The sequence below is a fragment of the Narcine bancroftii genome, chromosome 9 (assembly GCF_036971445.1).
Source record: "Narcine bancroftii isolate sNarBan1 chromosome 9, sNarBan1.hap1, whole genome shotgun sequence".
Taxonomy (NCBI): Eukaryota; Metazoa; Chordata; class Chondrichthyes; order Torpediniformes; family Narcinidae; genus Narcine; species Narcine bancroftii.
In genome coordinates, this window is record NC_091477.1 from 107,535,333 (window position 1) to 107,549,335 (window position 14,003).

At 40.8% G+C, this 14,003-nt stretch overlaps 1 protein-coding gene across 5 annotated transcripts; it reads right to left on the minus strand.

The window, feature by feature from the left end:
* Positions 1 to 762: 762 nt before the first annotated feature.
* On the minus strand, positions 763 to 13,720 carry mul2 (mitochondrial E3 ubiquitin protein ligase 2). Of its 5 annotated transcripts, none has more exons than XM_069897220.1 (5): positions 13,466 to 13,720; positions 10,469 to 10,599; positions 8,539 to 8,626; positions 4,590 to 4,710; positions 763 to 3,245 (listed from the first exon to the last, which is right to left on the minus strand). In XM_069897220.1, exons 2-5 carry the CDS (start codon positions 10,583 to 10,585, stop codon positions 2,516 to 2,518), a joined length of 1,056 nt encoding a protein of 351 aa, XP_069753321.1. In that variant the 5' UTR covers positions 10,586 to 10,599; positions 13,466 to 13,720; the 3' UTR covers positions 763 to 2,515. The 5 variants fall into 5 exon arrangements, with proteins under 5 accessions (XP_069753321.1, XP_069753320.1, XP_069753322.1 ...); XM_069897219.1 differs by having other exon boundaries at positions 10,469 to 10,620; XM_069897221.1 differs by lacking the exon at positions 10,469 to 10,599 and having other exon boundaries at positions 13,466 to 13,719.
* Between the last annotated feature and the right edge of the window lie 283 nt (positions 13,721 to 14,003).

The following is a 14,003-nucleotide window of genomic DNA, read 5'->3' on the forward strand; positions in this document are numbered from 1 at the left end:
TACAGACAACACTGGACTCCATCCCGGTCCCGATCATGGCAGATTCAATCTGGGTCCAGAGTTCAAGTACCATGCTGTAAGGAGTTTGTATTAATGTCCCGATCGCTGGTGCTATAAAAGCATTGCACTAACCGTGCCACCCCACAGTATTTCCTGTTTTAAGTTTTGTTCTACTTTTGATATGTTTACCCTTTTCCCTTAGGGGTCCATTTGTGTTTTCTGGCATTTTCTGTGGTTTGGCAATGGCCAGGTCCCAACATTGCCAGATTAGAAGTACAACCTGTATAACAGATTAAAATAAAATATGGTTATTTCCAGAGTTCTAGCAATTTGGGAGACCCTGCCAGGTTAAATCTTCACCAACCCTGGATCACTCAACCTGTTAGGACTTTATAAATAACTAGATATTTAAAATTGTAATACATGGAAGTATTACAATACTTGCTTGGTTCCTACAGTAGGGGGAAAACATCAGGTTAAATCGTCAATAGGCAACTCTGAAATAATTTCTTCTGGGAATAGAGACTATATGATTTCAACCAGAAATGTGGGCAGATTGAAAGATTATTAATTTTAATGAAGACTAAGCTATCAAAGGTGAAGATGAAAATTTTGTTAACGATATCGGTCAATCCAAAAACTTAACATAAAGTAGTCAAGGATTTCAAGATGTGGTAGAGTGACTGTGTTCCTTTTCCAGGGAGGACATATCAGGATGCAAGGTTAGGGGGTCTGGAAAGAAGGGGAAGCAGAAACAGAAAGTACAATGAAACAATACGAGTTTATGGCATGAAATATAGTTTTAAAATTCAGAAAAATTCAATGTCAATTTTAACAAGCAATCATAAAATGTCAGGATACGACAATTAATATCTACAACAAAATTAAAAGCTAGAGTCTGAAAGTGAAATTCAAGAGATTTTTGCAGTCTGAAAAGCAAGCACACTGCTTTTATTGTGCATTGACACAGACTCGGTTGGAGCAGAATTTCTGAATGTACCAGATGTAAAGATTAATTTCCCATGTGTCTCATCATTCACCTCTGAACCAGCAGCAGCAAATCAGCTGCTTGAGAGATATGGCTGTTCCACCAGGCTTCCATGTCTACATGATACTGATTACATCTTAAAATTCACTAACTGTAAAGCTCAATGGAATGGTAAGAGATGTCAACCCTTCTGTCATATGATCTCAACTAATAAGACAGTGCTTTTGTGAGATTAGTCCATCACAAGTTGCTGAGACACTAGAAATCAGCATAGAATTTATAGACTTCAGAAAAGACATCTTTACATTCTTGATTAATGTTACACACCAGACAGTACTGGCTGTAAGGAGCTTGTATGCTCTCCCCCATCTGTATGGGTTTCCTCCCACCCTGCAAAAAACAAACGGGTTAACTGGGTACAATTGGGCTGCACGGGCGTGTGGGCTGGAAGGGACTGCTGTATGTCTAAATTTAAAAAGAATGTTTGCTGTCTAAAACAAAAAGGTAGCCAGTTCCTTTTTAAAATTCCGGTTCAATCACCAGATCCCAGCTTTGAAAGATTTAATTTGGAAGCGTTTGTTGTCTTCTGTCAATTTTATTTTATGAAGAAACCATTTCGGTGTCACGGCAAGTGAATTAGCAACTTTTGGTGAGAAAACTGAACTGCATGCACAAAATGCTCCAGTCACAAGCAGCCGTAAGCATGTATTTTGAAAATGCATATGTAAAAATTACTTGAAGGAAGCTTTAGACATTTCCTTTAAAAAAAAACCTTTTTCATGCTTTTTATTCCTTTGCCCTTCAAAACTTTAATTTCTTCCTGTTTGTTTCTCACTTGACACTCGAGTGCGCTTTATCACAGCACTCTGAGCAATCAAGAGTACCACAGGTACATAAATTGCAGGTGCCCAGCTCTGCTGATTTGAACTGTGAAGCCAATGAGACTTGTACAGATCCTGAAACTATCCTTAGCTTGTGAATAAATTATAATGCAATGGGAAATTAAAGACAGTTTAATTTTTCACATTTCCAGTCTCACTTGCCAGGTTGTAAACAGTGCTTATTTATTAAAGTCATTTAATGGATGAACATGTTCATTATGTTGTTTACAAAGTTTTTAAATAAAAGTGCCTTGCTGGGAAATAAACCCAAACTATAAAAACAAATATGCCTGAAGTATGGCAACACTATGATTTGTCGCCAAGAACTAGCTGATGTTTCAAATTTATGATAGCTTTATAACATATGAGAAAAGGTTGCCTTGTCAAAAATTCCAATGGGCTTCTTAGGGTCTATTGTGAAGAGTACTGCGATATGTTCCAATTGAGAATAATTACCAAAGGTCAAAAGCTAGAGAGTAGCAAATAACAAACAGGTAGGACCACTCATTTAGTAACCTACGTGCCAGACTGGTCAGAGTGACTAATGCAGAAGAACCCGAGTCATTAGAATTTGGGTATGATCTTGGGAACCACTGCACTACATTCCAATTGTAGTTACAAAGCACTTCAATTGAGTGAAATATTCTCATGCTTGATAAAGGGGAACAATTCTGACTATGGAACTTCTACAAATTGGGCAAATTGGGGTGGAGAGTGCCCTATAACAGTCATAACAAGAACAAACATGTCCGCACGTCAGGAAGACACATTCTCGTGTTTTAGATAGACAAATCACACAAGCATTTGCTGGAATTTCATCATCAGCTATTGTCACCCTAGCACTTTGTCTACTCTCATTGAACTGTTGGTAACTCCTCCTCAGTTCTTCCTGTTCCTGCTTCTCATTAAACTCTCTGTACATCCTATGCAGGATGACCATGATTAAAGTAATGCCAGTCAGAGTGCAGATGGCTGTAAACACTTTCCAAAGTTTAACACTCGACTCCTGCTGTTTCAGAACACTAGGGAAGTCCATGGTACTTAGGAAGTATTCCAGACCATCCTTGGGGGGCTGCAGTTTGATAGCCTTGTCAGAATCCAAAATAAGTTCTCCAATTCCTGTTAAAGTGGCCCCAACACGAACTATCTCTTCTGTTTCCAGGAAACCTTTGGGCTTCTCCCCACTCAAGTAGTGCCCAATGATATCAGTGAAGCCTTGTGTGGCCTGGTGAAACCGTTCATATACTGTTTCAAACTGTAGTCCCGATGCTTCCAGTGGGTTGATTACACGAATAGCACACTTTCCTCCTTTGGGAGAAATCAGGTCAAAGGGTACAACATTCACTCTTTCATGTATAATTCGTTCACTATCACTCCTGTTAAGAAAACAAATGTTTAAATTAAATAGCTGCCAAAATATTTTAGTGTGCATTTAGTCCAGAACAAAAGATTGGATCTATTTTACCAATCCTGCATTACCATGGAAGGCTGCCTGGTGATAATTCTACAATTTGTCATGTACTGCCAAGATTATGGAATAGTCTAAGAGTGACATGCACCCACCTCAACAGCTACATTATCCAAATACCTTTTCCAGAGACAACAAAGAAAAAAAAAATTTTGCACACAATTCTTTTCTCAAATCATATCTTTTTTTTAAAAATCAGATGGTCAATATTATGAATACTAATTGTGATATTGCAACCAGTAAAATATTCCTTCAGTAGCTTAGAAACTTAAACGCTCCAGGCAGAATAAAAGGTCTCTTAAAATTGATGGTATTTATTGCCTAGCTCTCACACAACTAGTAATTTAGAGTGGACTTCAATATTGCAATAAGTAGATGCATCCTGAATTATAGAACCAGGCTCAGGTGACTGATTAGATTGCAGTACCACAATACTGATGCCTCTGTCTGGAGAATGCCAAAGAGCATTTGCAATTTATTTTACCAAGTATTATTTTAATGGTATTATTTTACAGTAAAACTTCTGGTTTCCGGCATCTATGGGGATTGAGAGATGATAGGCAAGTGTATTTTCCAGTTGCTTGAGACTTTTATAATGCCAAACTAAAACACCTACATTAAAAATAAAGAGATCAAAAGACAAAAATATTGTACTGTCATTGAACAAACTTCATTTGCATGAATATATAAACCTGAAAGCATTTCACTTTCTTTGAAAATGTGCAGAAAATAACGTGGAGCCATCTGAAACAATAACGTTATAGATAATTAATCTCCCTTCCCCCAAGTTTACAGATAAAGCCTCTAACTGAAGATAAGGATTCATCCCAACAGTGAGGATCATCAACCAGCTCTTCATCCAGGGTGATGGCATTGCTGTTTTACACAATTTTATTCAAACAGCTGCTACCAGCAAAGCATGACGAAGGCCCTCCGCTGGCTGAATATTTGCTCCCATCTTCACCAAAGGTTTATATGTTACTTCAGAGAACATTTAGTTTTACAATTCTAAAAGTATTATTTTATTATTTATTCATTTTCCTCTCTTTTTTTGGCCAGTTACTTATGGCTGCCAGTTACTTGAATTCTGGATACCAGGGGTTTTACTATATTTAGCTACCATGAAGAGATTTTTGAAAACAATGCAATTTAAACTGACATTGGAAATAACCTTCAAAAGAAAATGTTAAAATATTAGCAATGAAAGAAAGTATTGAAAATTTAATAAACATGGGTTATTGTTGACACATACCAACTCCTAGCCAGGTTATTCCAGACGAGTTTGTGCTCTTTCAAGATAAGCCGTTGCATTACGCCAGTGCAGTCATCTTGATAATGGCTACGTAATCTCTCTCCAACTGGTCGAGTCATTCCTGTTTGATCGTGGTTTGAAACAGAAGATTTAAATATAAATATGGTTTACACAAGGATGGATATTGGATATTATTAATATCAGATCATCTCAACACTAATGGCTTTAGACAATTGACATTTTCACCACCTCTATGAAAGCATGTAGTAAGCACAAAGTTGCCTAGTGCTGGAATGGTTGGGATATGGCTGTATTTTCATTCTTCTTACAGAATTTTAACTGCACCATGTTCTTAAAGCTGTTAATCAGTACCTCAAGTTGGTTCCACTGCCATTATAAAATGCCATACAAATGCCATCCATAGGAAGGAAAAAGGATTAATAACGAGTTTAGTAAATAGCATTGAACACGATTTGTAGGTTAACAAAATGGTACACATGCAACATATGTAATTCAACAGGAGTTAAAAATTGGTGTGTTATGGTGGCAAGTATGATAAATTTGTACAACTTTAAATGTCTATTTATTTTTAATTTGGTGGTGCAGCATGGTAACAGGCCCTTCCAGCCCATGAGACCACACCGCTCAAATACACAATGTGACCAATTAACCTACTAATCGTGTACGCTTTTGGAAATCTAATTATTATGCCCAAGCTTGAGCATCAAGCAGAATTCTAACCACTAATCTTTCAGTGTATTATAGCAGGTCCAAAAATTTAATAGCTACGCAGTCTTGGTCCTGTGTATAGACCGAGTAGTTCATGGGTTCAGGGGAATTTCAAGAGATGTTTACAATTACATGGAGTAACCAAGGAGAAACCGCGTCAGTGCTTGAAGAGGTCCAATCTACTGTAAATAGAAAAAAATCTACGGCAAAAATGGAGAGGTTGTTCCCCCAAAACACCTAATGTATTTCCTTAAAAAGGTGGTGGTCAAAGAATCAGTTATTAATTCAAAGAAAATTAGCTTAATAATTGCAGTGATATGCAATCTTAGCTGCAAGACAAATAAGAGCATAATTTATCCTATGTTGCAAAATCCTAAATTACTACATCACAGGACATTAATAATGCATTGTAAATATTGGCAATGGCACTTGTGAAACTCAGTACAGATATTCTGAAAACCTCCAAAAACCAAACTTTTTTTTTTAACTGCATGTACAGCATACTTTCAGGTGTTTAGCTTAGTTTGAGCCAGTTTAAGTTTGAAGCTTTACTGTATGTTTTACATCAAAATACAGGGATTGTCCTCCAACAGAATTTCAGCAACTCCGCTGAAAGGGTATTTGACAGAGGGAGCAGCTCGGGGAGAGAGCGGCAGCGTAGTGAGAGAGAGCAGGGATAGAGGGGGAGCACAGCTCAGGCAGGGAAAGAGCAGCAGCACGGGGCAGTCTATCTTACTTCATTTACCAACCTGCCATCCAACGCTGCCATGACTCCCCCCACCCCAGCCCCCCGCAATTACTTAAAAGTACAGCCGTTTTAATATTTCATTATCTGAAAAATTCAGAAATCCAAAGTGTCTGGACTCGAGGATTTCTCAGGCACTCTTGTATCTATTAAAAGTAAAACATTTTAATTGGAAGAAGTTCACAGTAAACACTTCAAATTGGATACCTTTCAACTATCAGTAGACACATGCTTTCTAGTGGCAGAGAACTGGTATTACAACTGGCCAAAAATCTAATAACTTACAATTTGCAATTGTTAATTCAAACAAAACATTGTTTCATCATCCAATCTTGAATCCTAAAATACTCATCCTTCAAAAAAAAGCACCATTAACTCATTTTATTTACTTTTGTTAGAACTTGTCATAGGAATAAAATAAGCAGTTTCTTTATTTCTGGATCAGACCAAGGCTAATAATTTGAAAGCTGTCCATCTCCACTAGCTGTTATCCTTGCACACATCACAGGTTTGCTGCAGTTCCATAGAGTAGAATTTGTCAACATTAGTGACAAATATTTCCATATTGTCATTGTAAAATATACAATTATAGTGGTGCAATATCCTGGGTGTTAACATCTCCGAGGATCTGTCCTAGAACCTCCATGTTGATGCAATCACCAGTAGCTAAACTTTGTGAATTGTCTGAGGAGATTTGGTATGTCACCAAAGACTCTTGTAAACTTCTACAAGTGTACCGTGGAGAGTATTCTGGCTGGTTGCAACACTGCCTGGTGTGGAAGCACCATCTCTCAGGACAAGAATAAACTCCAGAGGGTTGTTAACTCGATCTGTGACATCACAGGCACCACACTTCACTCCATTGAGGACATCTACATGAGGCAGTGTCTTAAAAAAGCAGCCTCTATCCTCAAAGACCCCACTGCTATCATCAGGGTAAAGGTACAGGAGCTTAGAGTACTCAATGGTACAAGGACAGCTTCTTCTTTATTGCCATCAGATTCCTTAATAATCAATGAAACAAAGACACGGCCTTAATTTTTGTGCATTATTATTTTTATTTTTTATAGTAATGTTGTAAGATAGTTATAATATAAATGTTTGCCCTACGATGCTGCCACAAAGCACTGAATTTCATAACTTATTCATGACAATAAATTCTGATTCTGAATTGTACATATCTAAAATCCGCAAAACTCCAAAATTCGGCAAGTGGGGAGAGAGACGACAGCGCAAATCGGGCGGGGGACGGGGAGGACAGGACGAGACTGGCAGTGCGAGGTGGGCGGGAGACTGGCAGTGCGAGTCAGGTGAACGAGGGAAGGAGAAGGCAGCACGACTGGAAGGGGGTGGGGGTGGATACAGCAGCACAATTCGGGTGGGCTGAAATCTAGCTTTCCAAAATCCGGAAAAAATCCAAAATGTGGAACACACTGTCCCCCAAGGGTTTCGGATAAAGGATTGTGTACCTGTATGTAATTTTACGTCTGATGTCAAGACAAAACAAATCGAACTTTACCATCTATTAAGGCACACCCTAACTTCCCTGGGAATTCTCAAAGCTAAATGTGTCAAAATTAGAAAAAAAAGTCATCCCAAGTCTGGAATTCATCACGAGGACCAAAGCTGAACAGTAAAACCCAATGGGGTTTTAGGGACACCTGAAACACTTTTATCCCTAATACTTTGCAAACAGAACATTTGTGAGGCCAATTTCAGGAACCGTATGCTGCTATTAAACATGATCTTCTACATGGCAACAAAATAAATCTGCTTAGAAATAATAATTTTAACCTCAAAATCTCAAGGTCTATTGTCCAAGAGTGATGATAGATTTAAAAAAAAACTAAAATCAGCCAGAGGCATCAATTAGTGTAGCGGTTAGCACAACGCTGTTACAGCACCATCGAACTGGATTGAATCTGGCGCTGTCTGTAAGGAATCTCTACATTCTCCCCGTGTCTTCTTGGGTTTTCTCTGGTCACTCCGGTTTCATCCCACCGTTCAAGACGTACTGCGGGTGTAGGTAATTGGGTGTAATTGAGTGGCACAAGCTCATGGGTTGAAAGGGCCTGTTAGCGTGTTGGATGTCTTAAAAAAAAATTCATCTTTTATTTGTAATTGATATGCAAAGATGACTGGTAGCCCTTCTCTCCTTCATGCTCAGGAAACTGTGTCTTTGGTACTTAGAAAGGTACTCAAAAGAGATACAAGAGACTGCAGATGCCAGAAACTTAATTTAAAAAAGTTGCTGGAGGAACTCAGGATATCAGGAAGTATCAGGTGGAGGCAAAGGAATAGTTGACATTTCAGGTCAAAACCATGAAGCAGGACACCTGGATGGATTTTAAAACTTCCTGCTCTCAGTGTGCAACAGGAAACAACTTTCCATTCCATAAGTTAATACTGCAAGTTGCACAACCTGCAGTAAGCTTAAAACCTCAACATGAAGTACAAAAATCAAACTGGACTCACCTTCTACAACAGCATACTGCACACATTTCCCCGGAATGGCATTAAGAAATTCCACCAACTGTTTGTTAATTTCAAATTTTGGGGCTTCCTAATTTTAACAAAGAAACAAATGAAGTAGCGGGGAGAAAAAAAGAACTAAAGTGTGCCAATCAACTAAGTGAATTTGTCCACCCATTTAGTTAGATATAAAGTGCACTTCAATGCTTCACTTCCTTTGTTCTACATCCCATGATATCCTTACCAAGCAGAAATAAAATTTATTAAAGCTATTCAGTTGCTATTGCATTATTATCTTGTTTCCCCCCCCCCCCCCCCGGGAGGTGTGGAATTGTATCATATACGATAACCAACTGCTGTGTGCAACATTATTTAGTGCAGGACTTTTCAGAATCTATCACTCTCTAGAAGAAAGACAATAGTAAAATTCTATCCTGACAAAGCTTTATTATACAGTAAAGTATTCCAGTTGTTAATTTGATGCACTGATTACGTGGCAGCATCAGAAAGCAGCAGGGAAAGAGAAAGAATGGGAAAAACAGAAAGAATGGGAAAAACAGAAAGAATGGGAAAAACAGAAAGAATGGGAAAAACAGAAAGAATGGGAAAAACAGAGAGGGCCTGAGGCAAGCAGAAGCAAGATCCACAACACATCATGATTGATTTTTTTTTGGTGGCACCCTCTCATTTGCTAGTGTTGTCTTCTTAAGTAAGGGGATCACTGCTCTATGCAATGATTTAGCTGTGGTCTTACTAAGAATCAAAAACACTAAATAATTGCTGAGATAAAAGACAGCAATTCCATGCAGAACCATGGACTTTTCAAAGACTTGGGCCAATTTCTTTCAAAATATTTCAGACAAGAAAAAAATACAAAAGGTTCTAGAAATCCTATGTTTTATTTCAGGGTAAAATGGCGCAATTTACACCAATGCAAAATACATGATTACATAATGAAGTTTAAAACAATCTTCCAGATGCTGAAAAAAAAAGGACAGGTAAAAATACTGCAGAAGAGCAAAAATGAAGCATCTATTCTGAAGGGTCTCAAACCTGAAACATTAACTGTATCTCTTTCCACAGATGCTGTTTGATCTGCTGAGTTTTTCTAATATTTTCCATTAAAAAAAAATCGACAGTATTACATAACTTGCCATCTTTTATATTCACCCAGGACACCCAAGCTTAATACTTTCAAAAGAATGGGAATTCCAATTTCAATCCTGATCAGAAATGTGAGATCCAATATTCAGTTACTCTAAAGCAGTGGTTCTCAACCTTTTTTTCCACCCCCACTCACATACCACCTTCAGTAATCCTTTACTAACCACAGAGCACTTAAGGGATAGTGCTGTGTGATTAGTAAGAAATTACTGAAGGTGGTATGTGAGTGGAAAGAAAAAGGTTGAGAACCACTGCTCTAATGTAAATAAAATCATCTTGCAAGAAAACCCCCAGGTACAAGATATCACATGTATTTGATAAACCACTGCCCACTTCTCTACTGATCATTCATCATTTACTGTTTTTAAGCCTCAATTATTTTTACCATAGTGTGGAGACCTAACAGGCCACGGTTAATTCTCTCAAGGTTAAAAATAACATGCTCAGAAATTAGTTATTCAGGGAAGGATTTTTAGTCATAATTGTAATGCAAACAGTCCTCTAATTTAACCCTTTGGACTCTGTGTCCCTGTTTTCAAGAACTACCAACAAGCACATATACTCCACGTTTCTGGTTTTCAGGGATTGATTTTATACCCAACCACCAGCTGATTCATACTGCTGTTTGTACTGCAGTACAAATTATATATTATGAAAAGTTAAAATGGCTGGAGTGTAAAGAGTTAAGGCAAAATGATTACCGATCACTAAGAATGTGTTGAAATGGGAATTGGGTGCTGAAGAAACAAGTGGAATAAATATCTCTTACCTTCAGCACCTCCACTGCTGTTCTTTTCCTTTTATAAAAGTAGTAAAACAACCCAGAAAATGCAAAGCTTGACCCCAAGCAGATCAGCTCGATGGTTGAAACTGGAATCCTGTCCATGTTGTAGCTTGCAGCTATAGTCAGGGAATATTTAACTTCAAAAAGACATAAAAGTTAAATAAATCCAAAATAAAAACACAATGCTGGAGAAGCTCTGCTGGGCAAACAGTGAAGATAGAGATACACAACCAATGTTTCGGGCTTGAGCCCTTCATCAGGGTATAAGCAAAATGTCGGCAGGTGCCAAAACAAAATGTTCAGGGGGCAGGGGGAGGAGCACAGTCCCACAGCCAAAAGGTAATATGTAGACCACTCACCATTCTCCCTCTGTTCCCTATCACTCTGTCTCCTCCAGCTCTCCACCCCCTTCATTCTTCCTGTTTACTGTTGTGCCCTCCCTTACCTATCTATTACCTCTTGGCTATGGGATTGTGCCTGTCTACTTTTTGCTCACGCCTTGAAGGGCTGAAGCCTGAAATGTTGGTTATGTATCTATCTTTGCTATATCACGCAAAATATTTGACCTGCTGAATTTGTACAGCTTTGTGTTTTTACTTTTGTCACTTTTGACTGTTTTACCCCTAAAAAAAAAATTCCAAAGCAGCTTTTATTTTGTTCTGATGGCAAGGCTGCACTTGTTAGTTACCTTTGGTTACCCAGGACATATGATGGTGAGCTACTTTCAAATACTGTTGTTGTTGTGGTCCTGGGAGAGAGAGAATGGACAAATTCTACCCTAATGAAAGACAGGCATTATGTCCTAGTCTGGGTGACATCCTCACATTTATTGTGCATTCTTCTTCAATAACAGGATCAGGTGGCAATTATAAATTATACATTATAATTATAAATAATTTTAAAAAAAAACATTCTGCAGCCACTTTTTCAGTGATGTTGCAAAGGGCTGAAGAAAAATAATTCAGGCAAGTAGCACAGCTTGCAAGTTATATTTTAGTAAAGATGTTCCGAAGCATAAAGAGCAACAAATCTAAAACAAATTAAAGCCAAAGGAAATTTCAACACTGCATTGATGATGGATATGGGTTTTGGAAGTGGAAAAAAACCCCCCAGATATATAGACAAGAGACCAGAATTGGACAGTCAAAGGTCTTGGAAGCTTACTAAGAGAGATGAGGGCATGAAGGGATTTGAAACAAGAGAATTGTAAAAATTAAGGCAGTAGAAGAGGAGGTTCCAATACCCCTGTTCCATTCCATGCCTGCCATTCAATAGGCCCTTTTATCGAGAAAAAGCAAATGTAAAGACAGAGATTCTCCATTTTTCCATTGCTGTACTTGTGTCCATAAAGCCCAAAGGCAGATTGACTGCTCGAATTTGCTCCAGCTTCCATCCGCCTCGGGGGGTACACTTGGGAGATGGAGTAAAGTTGTTTCACCTCCTGCGTAAAAGGATTGTTGCTGAAAGCGGCTCCAAACAGGATTGTAAAATCACAGGGGGAGGTCCGCTGCTGTTCTACACGTCCCGCCCCCTTTTGCCCCGAGAAGCCGGCGCCCTGCTCTGAGCTACGTAAAAGGACGTCGCTTGCCGTCTTTTCCATCCTCTACATAAAAGGTAAATTCGCCATTAAGAAATAAATAGAGCAGGCAATAATGCAGCTTTTGTGCATTAAAAACCCCCAATCACACTCTTGCTTCTTTTGTTTAAAGAAAATCAACCACCTGGGGAACTGTAGGTTTAGCAGTAACATTTAAGAAAGAGGCTTTTAGATAGAAAATGTGTTGGAAATGGAGGGGTATGGAAATTATTTAGTTCAATATGCCATTGTGTTCGGCACAGGCATCGTGTCCCACCAAGGGCATATTCCTGTGTAAGGTTTAAAAGGAGAGTTGGTTAAATACGAAAGTAAATTAACAATGGGATGCATTAAATAATTGTACCACACAGCCAATAACATCACGAGGAAGTGAACAACTCGCTCCTCCTCCTGTGTGAAAACAAACACACATACAACATGCTGGAGAAACTCAGCAGGTCAAACAGTGCCTTTTATGCACTGACGTTTTGGGCTTGAGCCCTGTGTTTATTGTTTCACTTAACCACGGTCTTGTGTTTTACCTCCTCCTATGTTGTCACGGACACATCAAAAAGTAAATCTGCTTTAATATCAGTGCAGATCCAAACCACACCTACCAAAATGAGCTATTCTCATCCACCTTTCTGCCTCCTCTTTCAACCCTCCTCCCCGTCCCCCTCTCCCCTCCCCATCCCCCTCTCTCCCAACCCCCCATCCCCCTCTCTCCCTCCCCCTCCATCTCCCTCTCTAACTCCCCCTCCATCTCCCTCCCTCCTCTCTCCCTCCCCCCTCCCTCCATCTCCCTCCCTCCCTCCATCTCCCTCCCTCCCCCCTCCCTCCATCTCCCTCCCTCCCCCCTCCCTCCATCTCCCTCCCTCCCCCCTCCCGTCCCCCTCTCCCTTCCCCATCCCCCTCTATCCCCATCCCTCTCCCCGTACCCCCGTCCTCCTCCCCCTCCCCTCCCCCCTCTCTCTCTCCCCCTCTCTCTCTCCCCCCCTCCCCGTCCCCCTCCCCTCCCCCTTCCCCCTCTATCCCCGTCCCTCCCCCTCTCCCTCCTCCCTCCCTCCCCCTCCGTCCTCCCCCTCTCTCCCTCTCCCCCCTCCCCTCCCTCTCCCCCCCTCCCCTCCCCCACTCCCTCCCCCTCCGTCCCTCTCCCTTCCCCTCTCCCTTCCCCAACCCTCTCCCCCCGTCCCCCTCCCCTATCCCTCTCTCCCTCCCCCTCCCCTATCCCTCTCTCCCCCTCCCCTCCCCCTCCCCTCCCCCTCCCCTCCCCCTCCCCTCCCCCTCTCTCTCTCCCCCCTCCCCCTCCCCCCCTCCCCCTCCCACTCCTCCCCCTCTCCCCCCCCTCCCCCCCCCCCCAGCGTGCCAGTGTCTCCCGAGCTTCAGCATCGCCTGATAGTACGAACCTCGGCTCCTCAACCAGGGTAAATTCACGTCAACATGCTGAGCCCGGCCAGGCCTCTGCCCCTCGCTGCGCACACAGGCCGGGCCGTCTGGGTAACGCCGCACCCCTCAACTCCTGCCCTTCGCCTCTCCTTCCTCCTTCGATGGGGCGGTGAACTCCAGCGCTAACATAGGGCCCCCCATCCACATCGAGAGGGTTGAGCCATCGCCGAAGCACCAAGTGAATCTGGCCACTCGGCGGAATTCTGGGGCTTGTAGTCCGGTCGCTCCATAATGCACCGACTATTGGGGATTCTGGGAGAGGAAATTAATCCCTAAAACTACATTTCCCACTATGCACCGCGGCCCAGCCACCCCAACAGTGTTGCGCATGCGGCTTTAGACTGGAAGTTTGGAATAGTGCATAGGAGTTTGCAATAGGTTACTGCTTTTTGTTTGTTCATTTTTGTTTCGATTCTTTAGATTTTTTGTTTTGTTTTTGTCCATTGATTTAGAAGTCAAAAGTGAGGAGAGAGTGTTAAAAACAAAGGTGCTGGAAAC